This window comes from Galeopterus variegatus, unplaced genomic scaffold, assembly GCF_000696425.1.
Source record: "Galeopterus variegatus unplaced genomic scaffold, G_variegatus-3.0.2 Scaffold9212, whole genome shotgun sequence".
Taxonomy (NCBI): Eukaryota; Metazoa; Chordata; class Mammalia; order Dermoptera; family Cynocephalidae; genus Galeopterus; species Galeopterus variegatus.
The window spans coordinates 50,995-61,652 of record NW_007735323.1 but is presented as its reverse complement, the minus strand read 5'-3'; the positions used below and the strand labels follow the sequence as shown (position 1 = coordinate 61,652).

The window sequence follows — 10,658 nt, the reverse complement described above, 5'->3', positions numbered from 1 at the left end:
ATACTTCAAGGAACCCATAAAAAACCAACAAAATAATAATAATAATAATAATTATAAAACCAGCGCGCAAGGGGCAGTTTGTTGTATGTATTACAATCTGGACTGTACTAACGAGCCCGGCTATGGATGATTCAAAAAGGTAGATGGTTATAAAAAAATTTTAAACTTGTCCCTGGATGTTCCGTTTGCTTGGACGGGCACGTCTCGTTCTCGGAGTTCATTTCACGCCCCGGCCCCCGACACCCTCTTCTCCCGCACTGTGAAGAGCTGACTGGAGAAGCAGGGAATTCCCTGTTCCCTCCCGCCGCCGGCTGCCTTCTTAAATCCTTCTGGCCATCAGCTCCACGGTGGGACCCTTAACTGAAGTGACTCAAGGTTTTCTTCTGTCTTACTTCTTGAGGGAAACTGAGGAACCTGTTAGAGGACCGCAGCGTTCACGTGGAGCTCCGGCGGAACGTCTCCCAGCCCGCACGTCCGCCAGCGCCTCCTCGGGGACAGTCAAGTCCGGAGAGAAACGCCACCCTCGGGCCCCTCCCCGCAGGACCCCCTTTCCCAGCTCAAGGGCAGCCACACCCGGCGGGGCTGCGCCGCCCCAGCTCCGTCTTTTCCCGCCCAGCCCCTGCGCCCTCCGGAAGCGGGCGTGGCCAGCAGGACGCTCCGGCGTCGCGGAGAGGAGGGTGTTGCGGGCTCCGGAGTCATGGCCGGCGCCCACCCTGAAGGCGGGCCCGCAGCCTTCGGCGGGAGGAGGCCGCAGTTCGGGAGCCGGCTCCTGAGAGATCCGGCGCGCGTCTTCCACCACAACGCCTGGTAACCGCCCTGCCCCTCGCCCGGCTTGCGGTTTGCCTCCTGTCGTGTTGCCCCGGAACGCCCCGAGGAGCCCCTGACCGCCGGCCACGGGTCCCGCTGCCCTACCTGAGGCGCTGTCTTCCCGGGGACAGGCGCTCCCCCTACGCGCATCCGGCGCGTGAGGGTCCTAAGCTGCCCGTTTGGTTTCCTCAGGGACAACGTGGAGTGGTCGGAAGAGCAGGCGGCGGCGGCGGAAAGGAAGGTCCAGGAGAACAGCACCCAGCGGGTGTGCCCGGAGAAACAAGGTGCGCCCAGCTGGGCCCTCAGCGGCCCCGCAGCCCGCGGACTGCCGCACGCGCCGCCCGGAGAGGCCGGGCAGCCTCGGCCGCCAAAAGCCGCGGGTACCGGCCTCAGAACGCGAGTCTAACGGCAGCGGGAGGGGGTGAGGAACGAAGAAAACGGCTGCTTTTGAGCAAAGTCTCGTCAGGGCGTAGAGGCTACTTTGAGTTGTGGATTTTTTTTTTTTTTAAAAGATGACCGGCAAGGGGATCTTAACCCTTGACTTGGTGTTGTCAGCACCACGCTCACCCAGCGAGCCAAACGGCCATCCCTATATGGGATCCGAACCCGGGGCCTTGGTGTTATCAGCACCGCACTCTCCCGAGTGAGCCACGGGCCGGCCCGAGTTGTGGATTTTTTCGTGGTGGTTTTCATTTGAGGAAGGGTAACTTTGTCTTTATTATTTTCTAATGGCTGAATTTTTGTTCTTTAATTTTTTACTTTTCATTGAATTTTTAATTATGCTGATTAGACCGATATTGAAAAAGCTGGCCTATGGCAATCAAGTGGTCATGTGATCATCTTAGAGGCTGTACCGTCTGCGTGACTGACACGTTGCTTGAGGAGATGTTGCCATTGAAGCTAGATTCAAGTGATGAGATTCTAAACGTTGTTGGGAGAGGGGGCCAATGACTGGTGATTACATGTCTTTTCCTGGTACGATGAGTGTGATGGGTATGAGGATTTCTGCCAAGAAAAGATGAGTGCAGCAGAGTAGAGATCAATCTGGCCAAAGAAAAGAGGCCCCACCTCCAGAGGTAGATGATTTCACTTCAAAATATCCCTAGAGACTAGAACTAGGACTGGTTGGTCCAGATAATTGAGGATAGGACTAGAAATTTGAGAGTAGCACCCACTGAAAGATTTCTGTACAAATCTGTGAGATTAAGTTACAAAGTTTACCCTGTGTAGTTCGACAGAAACTATATCAAAGCAAGTTAGAGTTGAAAGGGATTTTGAAAATCATGTAGATCAATATCCTCTTTTTACAGTTAAAGAAACTTGGACCGCAGGACATTAAGTGTCTTGCACAGAGGTAAGCAGTCAGTTAGTGGTAGCAGTGGTGCAACTAAAATCCAGTTTTTTAGGTTTTCTTTCAATTGTTTCCATTTGTAGTATTTATTAGTAATATTGAATTCATTTCTGGGCTCTCCACTCTAAAGAACCACAGACAGAGGAGCATACTTAAAGAAGAGCTGCCTGGATGGTAACTAGTTTACATGGAAACTGGGACATTTATCTTGTAAAGGAGAAGATTTATAGAGGAAAAACAACTGACCTCAAATCCAAAAGGGTTGTTCTGTATGGCCCTGAGGAATAGTAGGACCTTTTTTGACTAGAAGTAATTAGACAGATTTTTGTTTAGTGTTAGAATTTTCCAATAGTTAAAAGCCATCCAAAGATAAGGGAGGAGAGTTGATAGGTAGTAAGTTCCTGACCAATGATTCAAGCAAAAGTTAGACTCCCTGGGAATGACAAATAGGGGAGATTCAGGTATAATGATAGGTGGTGGGACTAAATGATCTTGGAAGTGCCTTTGGCTCTGAGACTATGACTCTACTTGAGGATACTTATAGTATAAAAGTGACATTTAAAAAGTGACATTTGGTGAAGTAGGATAATTGGCATTAGATATAAATATAATATTTGAGATCTGGTTCTTAAAATTCTTTCTTACATATTTGCAGTTGATTATGAGATCAATGCCCACAAATACTGGAATGACTTCTATAAAATCCATGAAAATGGGTTTTTCAAAGATAGACATTGGCTTTTTACTGAATTCCCTGAGTTGGCACCTAGCCAAAACCAAAGTCATTTAAAGGATTTGTTCTTGGAGAACAAGAGGAGTGAAATACCTGAATGTAGAAGCAGTGAGAATGGACCTGGTTTAATAATAGAAGAACAGCACAAATGTTCTTTGAACAGCCTGGAACATAAAACACAGACACCTCCTGTGGAGGAGAATGTAACTCAGAAACTCAGTCACCTGGAAATATGTGCTGATGAATTTCCTGGATCCTCAGCCACCTACCGAATACTCGAGGTAACCTCCTTTTATTGTCCTGGTAGTGGAATTAGTGAATCTGTCATGTTGTGTACATGAGGTAGCACAGAGAGGCTGACCATAAAAGTGACTTCTGTCTGATGAAGCTAACTAGACTTGACCCTTATATTGGCCTGGAATCACCTCCATTTTTGAACAATTGAAATGCCCTACGTGTAGACCAGGTATTTGGTGGTCATGGCAGACAAAGGTTAGATGACCAGAGGTACTATCTGGAAACACCATATCACTTCCAAAGGTTATATAGCATCATGCTGTACCTGCCACATGTCACTGTCTCATACAGGTAAAAGAGCTCAAGATGGTAGTGCTATCCCTCTGGAAAAAAGTCCCAGGTCACAAGACAACTTGTTACTTCTCTTCTAACACAGTTGTAAAAATGGAGAGGGTAGTTGGGATTGTGCTTGCATCTCAGGCTAGGGAGAATTCTTATCCTCTTAGCTGGATGTTGTTGCAGAGGCTAGACTTGGCAAAATGTCTACGTGGGTACCATGATGTAAATTCACAAATGGGGACTATGCACTCCACTGGAAGCCGATTTCTGTAGTTGGTTAGCCTTGGGATTGAGTCCTAAGGCGTGATCTTGGACACGTCCCTTACCTTCCCCAAGCAATGGAACTACTGCCTCTCTGCTTCATAGTTGTTATGAGGGCTGGGACAATGTATGTAAAACTGCTAAGAACAATGTCTGGCACATCATTAAGCCTGGTCACTGTTTTTATTACTACACAGTGTTAAATCTAGGTTTCCATTGTCCCCCTTTCATAAATTTTTCAGCCCAGTCTATTAGACACAGTTTTCCAATAATGATATAATGGAGCTCAGTAAGAAAATATCTCATTATAGGTCCATTTGACAAAACTCAAAAAGTAAAAGCAACCCAAGCCCTTTTTTCTAAACCATCTCCCATCTGTTAACAAAAGTCCATGTTCTTGTTTTTTATGGCTACCTCTTTAAGAGTTCCTGAGTTCAGATCAGGAAATATCATGGGTGCTATTTACTTCTGGTTACTACAGCTTCCCTAATAAAATTAGGCAAGGTTATTGTCATTGTCATTATCGTTGTTTTTTGTTTGTTTGTTTGTTTGTTTGTTTTTGACCGGTAAGGGGATCGCAACCCTTGGCACAGTGTGGTCAGCACCACGCTCAGCCAGTCAGCACACCAGCCTTCGCTATATAGGATCCAAACCCGTGGCCTTGGCACTACCAGCGCCGCACTCTCCTGAGTGAGCCACGGGGCCGGCCCATCGTTGTTGTTTTTGCCACTTGTTCAGTCCAGATATTTGTTTTTTTTGTTTGTTTATTTTTTCCTTTTTTGTCTTTTTTACTGACCCTTAACGGGATCGCAACCCTCGGTGTCGCGCCCTTACCGGGGACCAGCAACGGGATCGCAACCCTCGGTGTTGCTCCCACACCGCGCTCAGCCAGTGAGTGGGAACCGGTCTCCACATGGGATCTGAACCCTTGGCGGGAGCGCCACTGCGCTCCCAAGCGGCGCACCCTCCAGTGCACCACCGGCCGGCCTTAGATATTTGTTGTTGATTGTTAATTATTTACATGGCTTCAGGGAATTAATTCTTTGGAAAATTCTGTGGTTAATAGTTCATTTCTATCTGCAGGTTGGTTGTGGTGTGGGAAACACAGTCTTCCCAATTTTACAAACTAACAAGTAAGTATGTTGTATGGTTTAACTATATTATAGCAAAAAAGGAGAAAAGTGAAGGTTTGTTGTTTTTCAAAACTCTTGCTGCATCAGACTATAAACAGTGGTTATCAGGAAGCATGGATTACAGGGGATTTAGATTTCCACATTATCCATGTATGGGTTGTTAGTTTAATTTTATAAGTTACCTTCTTCAACAGCAAAATTACATTTAAAACCTGTTAGGGGCTGGCCATTTAGCTTAGTTGATGAAAGTGTGTGCCTCTGATAACACCAAAGTCCAGGTTTCAATCCCTCTACCAGCCAGCTGCCAAAAAGAAAACCTGTTACAGTGTTAATATATAGTGCCTCCAAGCACAGGTTTGATTTCTCTGCTTGTGATCTCTCGGTGGCTAGGCCGTCATTACCCCCATGGTAGAGTTGAGAAAGCTGACATGCATGAAAGTGTCTCCTCTTCTGGTGAAAATACAGTTTCTGTACACTCTCACGCAGAAGACTCCTGACACCAGATAATGCGGGGTTTTTTTCCCCACACCTACCAATTCTCCACTAGCTCAGTATCCTGCAATTCAATTCTGACACTATCTACCTGGATTTAACATCAGATCCCACAAGTTAAGGGCTCAGTCCCACAAGACTGTCCTGACTTCAGATGCCAGTTACAAATCTGGGGCTCTGTACTTCTGACCTATGGGCTATAAATCCGGGGTCTGTGATTCCCTCCTCTGGATAATTTCCTAGAATGGCTCACAGAACTCAGGGAAACATTTTGCCTACATTTACCGGTTTATTATAATGGATACAGATGAAGAGGTATATAGATAAGGAGAGATCCAGAAGGGTCCCAAGATTGGGAGATTCTGTCCCTGTGAAGTTGGTGTGCACAGCCTTCCCAGCACATGGATGTATTCACCAACCTGGAAGCTCATCAGGAATTTTATACAGTCTAATTTGTATCCTCCAACCCCTTCCAGGAGGTTGGTAGATGGGGCTGAAAGTTTCAACTCTCTAATCAGTTGGTCTTTCTGTTGTTGACCTCATCCTGAGGCTGTCTAGGGGCCCCACCCCAAGTTACCTCATTAATATAAACTCAGTTTGATCCTGAAGGGGCTCATTATGAATAACAAGACATTCCTAATACTCAGGAAATTCCTAGGGTTTTAGGAGCTCTGTGCCTGGCACCACTGACAAAGACCAAATATACTTATTATAGCACACCTATTTTCAGGCCACTCTTGAAAATGACATTGTAGTTCCATATTCTCCACTGAACCCACTGTTTCTCAAAGGTTGCATATAAATAAATAATTTTGTCAGTTTAGCCCATAGTACTTACTAACAGTATTCAGTGAGACATTGACCTCATTACAAATATGTATTATTTGTTAGAAATTTATAAGACAATCTGGCAAGTTACGGTAGCTTACAATAAAGAGAAGAGATTGTTCTACTCTTGATGTCACACAGGAACCCACTTAAAATGGGCTTCCCTCATGGCCCAAGTTATGGCCGCAAGTCATCAGTGTCATCAGAATGTAAAAAAGAATGGGGATGGCATCTTCATCACAGCCTGCTTGTGTCATCTAAATAATATCACTGTGTTGTGTCTTGCTAGAACCCACTCATTCATGTGATTCCCTTGTTCAAAACTGACATAGGCTTTCTACTGCCTGTGAATTAGGTTTATATTGTTCTACATAGTTTTCAAAATCTATACTGTACAAGGTTATGCCCTCGAAATATGTCTTGTTGCTTATCCCTCAATGAGTTGGTCATACTGCATGTCTTTCCCTGTCTCTGTACTTTCCCAAAATGTTTTCCTTCATTTCTACTAGACTGTGCTTCCTCAAATTTTAGTTCAGAAGCACCCAGAAAACTTCCCTATTTATTACAGTCCAACTGTATTTGTACTCTGCAGTCTTTGTAGCCCTTTTTTATGTTCCTTTTGTTTGTTTTTGTTGTTGTTTTTTCCCCTCTCTCTTTCAAAAGATGGATTTTGGGGGAGGGGTGGGAGGCAGTTGGCCAGCACAGGGATCTGAACCTTTGATCTTGGTATTACAAGGCTGTGTTCTAAACAACCAAGCCAACCTGGCATCCCTTTGCATTTCTTATGTTACTTTAATGCCCACTTTCTGTCAGAGATTCTTAACATTGTTTCTTAATGCAGTGTCTGGTAAAGCCTTGGATACCTTCTCAGGCTAATGTGTTTTGTTTTGTTTTTATATACAACAGCTTTGTTGAGATATAATTTAAAGTGTGCAATTCAGTGGTTTTAAGTATATTCAGAGTTGTGCAGCCATCACTATAATCAACTTTAGAACACTTTCATCACCCCAAAAAGAAGCCCCATCCCCAATAGCAGTCATTTCCCATTTCCCAACTTCCCCTACCCCCTACCCTTGCCAACCACTAATATACATTCTGTATATAGAGTTGTCTCAGACTAATTTATTATTTTTTTTAAGTATACAAAGTAAAATAGAGGAAAACCAATTATTTTGAAATACAATTCTATCCTCGAAGCCCAGTGAAGGACTCCTGATTCATGTAGTTTTTTCTATGTGCTTTTTCCTTGTAACTCTGCCATATTTGTTATATGTGTTAAGTAGAAAACTTGGTAAGTAAAGACAAGCTCAAAAAACAAAACACCACCTTGCCAGTGCATTACCCACCATCCAAAACTAACCACTGTTGGGGCCGGCCCGGTGGCGCACTGCTACAGTGCACCGCTTGGGAGCGCGGCGACGCTCCCGCCGAGGGTTCGGATCCCACATACAGACCGGCCGCTCACTGGCTGAGCGAGGTGCGGGCGCAACACTGAGGGTTGCGATCCCGTTGCCGGTCCCAGTCCGGTACGGGCGCGACACTGAGGGTTGCGATCCGTTGCCGGTCATGAAAAAAGACAAAAAGGAAAAAAAAACAAAAAAACTAACCACTGTTAACACAATGTTTTGTATGTCTTTCTAATGTTTTTTCTCTGTGTATATTTGAACATACTGTTGATGACCTTTTCTGTTGGTATGGGGCTCTCAACCCTTGACCTTGGTGTTAATCAACACCGTGCTCTAACCAATTGAGCTAACCAGCCAACCCCTTAGTCTCTTATTTAGATTGTAACCTTTGGGAGGGCAGAAGCTGGGTCTGTTAGAATTTAGCACATGATCACAATGGCTACTCCACACGTGCAGCTGCCTGGCTGACAGGGGAAAGGCATGGCCCCTGTTCTCCAGAGCTATGCTATACAATAGAACTTTCTGCAGTGAAGAAAATGTCTTTTTTTTTCCTGCCCCCAAAATGTTTTTTATCTTCACTATCCTTTAGGATAGTCACTGGCCACATGTGAAGTATGTCTAATAAGGCTGAGGAACTGAACTTTCAGTTTTAATTTGAATAACCACATGTAGCTAGTGATTACCATGTTGGATTATTCTTGATTGTACCTCCCAGAAGTTGAAGCAGAACCTGAACCTTTGAGAAGCTGGAGGTATCAAGTACTCCCTAAAATCTCAAGAACTGAGTCAAATAATGAGCCCAACAGTACAGAAAAGCTCTGGGCTGTTGTTTCTCAAAATACACACATAACCTTCCCACCCCCTTTTATTTCCCCCCAGCTCAACAGAAAGAATTCTGGAATTACAGTTGTTTTGTATTTTGATGTCTTCAGAATAAATATAAAGTATGTTTCATGAAAGCAATTTTGGTCATTATTAATATCAATTTAACATTTTTTGTGTTGCTACTTTGTGCTAAGACTTGTGCAAGACATTAGGGATAACAAAAACAAGCACAGGAGTTTTGTCATGTTCATCTTTGTCTCCCCAGCTTCTAGGATAATATCCAACACATAGCAGACCCTCAGTGAATATTTGGTGAACTAATAAATGAAAGGTGTAATCTCTGTTGTCATGGCACTCACCCTATGGTAGGAGGCAGACAGGCAAGCAGGTACAGATGCGTTTGTGGCATGGAGAAAGTGCCGAGGAGGTAGCTCAGAGAGAAAGTACAGGAATTTTCATGGTGCCATAAGGCAAGACTTATTTGAAGGGAAAGTATTTCTGTAGGTGGAGAAAGAGAAGACCTTGTTTTGAAACTTGTTGATTGTTTGATAAACTTAATATTAGCCATATCCTCAGGTCCTAAAACAGGATATAAATTTAAAAAAAAAAACAATCCAAATGAAATGTGTTTTGACTGATAGGTGCGGTTTCTTTGAATGAATGGTATTCTTTGTCATTTGATGTTTTAACTCTGCTACCCAAAGAGGAGAATAAACATAGTCTGATTTGTATTCTAATTGCTCTGCTCTTTTTTCTGCCATTTCAGTGACCCAGGACTTTTTGTTTATTGTTGTGATTTTTCTTCTACAGCTATAGAACTGGTCCAGGTAAGTGCTATGGCTCCTATTGGTAATTTTCTTTTCTTTCTTTTTTTTTTCTTTTTCTTTCATTTTGCTTTGTTTTTATGATTTGGCAGCTGGCCAGTATCAGGAATCTTCTGGTTAGAGGGAAAAGGATCTCCTAAAAATCAAGGTCACTAGAGATGTTCTTATTGTATTGTGGTCTAAAATTAGAAGATTTACTGAACCAGCCTGAAGTAAAGAGCCAGGCATGAATACTGGATTTGCCACTTACCCACTGTGGAACTTTGGGCAGGTTTCTTTTTTTTTTTTAAAGATGACCGGTATGGGGATCTTAACCTTTGACTTGGTGGTGTCAGCACCATGCTCTCCCAAGTGAGCCACGGGCCGGCCCCTGGGCAGGTTTCTTGTCCTCTCCAAATTTAGATTTTAAGGATTGAAATGAGATGATTCAGTCAGGCTTCTTTGAGTTACAAGTAACAGAAACAGCCAGACAAACTCAGGCAATAAAAGGGAGTGTCATAGAACCTAAGAATGCACAGTGTGGCCTAGGCCTGGGGAAGGACTGGAATTGTCCTGAAAAGGTGTCAGTTACCAAGGCAAGCTGGCTGGCTGGGAGGTATCACTGCCCCATCCTTCTATCACAACACCTTCCTTGAGTTTATGGTGTCTTATCTGTCATTGCCCTTTTGCGGTTTACATTGTTGCTTTGTTTTGCTTTTCTCTTTGCAGACCAGCTTTCTCTAGAGGGTTGTTCCTGGTTTTGCACATGATCCCAATGCGCTTGCCCCTTCCAGTCCCTTACAAGTCCACCTTGTTCAGGTGTTCGTGGAATCTCACCAGAATGACTGTGTCCGAGTTCCAGAGTCCCTGGAAAGGGTCTAGTTGACTCAGCCCAGCCGATAAATCTACTTGCCTTGTTGGAATAGGCCTATGAGGAACATTTTTTGAGAAAAAGGATATAGATAGGGAAGATGCCCTAAAATGTGTCTGTTAGGATCATGTATAATGCTCCTAGCACAGGAGCTCAGGAATTGGTAGTTCTGTCTTTCTGGAATTAGTTACTCTTGTGGATGAAAACCAGATGAATATTGAGGCATCTTCACTTAATATTATGATAACAACTTATAGGTTAAGTTTTCTACATCTAGAGAAGTAGATTTTCTTGGAGAATTCTGTGGTCTTTGTAATATTCCATAGTGGGAGTTGTTTTAAATCATGCTTTTTTAAATATGCTTTCTCTCTCTCTTGATGAGGTTTTTCTTTTCCCTGTTGGTCACTTATTTCCCTGATCATTTTCCAATCCTCAGATATGACTTCACGCATGAGAAATGCAGAAAGTAGGGCCGGCCCGGTGGCGCACTGCGCTAGGGTGCCGCTTGGGAACTGCGGTGGCGCTCCCGCCGAGGGTTCAGATCCCACATACAGACCGGTTCCCGCTCACTG

At 44.1% G+C, this 10,658-nt stretch overlaps 1 protein-coding gene across 1 annotated transcript in view; it reads left to right on the top strand.

Moving 5' to 3' along the window:
- Positions 1-674: 674 nt before the first annotated feature.
- METTL2B (methyltransferase like 2B) overlaps positions 675-10,658 on the top strand; it is a 16,758-nt gene continuing 6,774 nt past the window's right edge. The window contains exons 1-5 of the mRNA XM_008593476.1: positions 675-807; positions 1,000-1,091; positions 2,814-3,172; positions 4,812-4,861; positions 9,179-9,239. Of these exons, the coding sequence (XP_008591698.1) occupies positions 698-807; positions 1,000-1,091; positions 2,814-3,172; positions 4,812-4,861; positions 9,179-9,239 (672 nt within the window). The 5' untranslated portion in view covers positions 675-697. The remainder of the gene's footprint in view (positions 808-999; positions 1,092-2,813; positions 3,173-4,811; positions 4,862-9,178; positions 9,240-10,658) is intronic.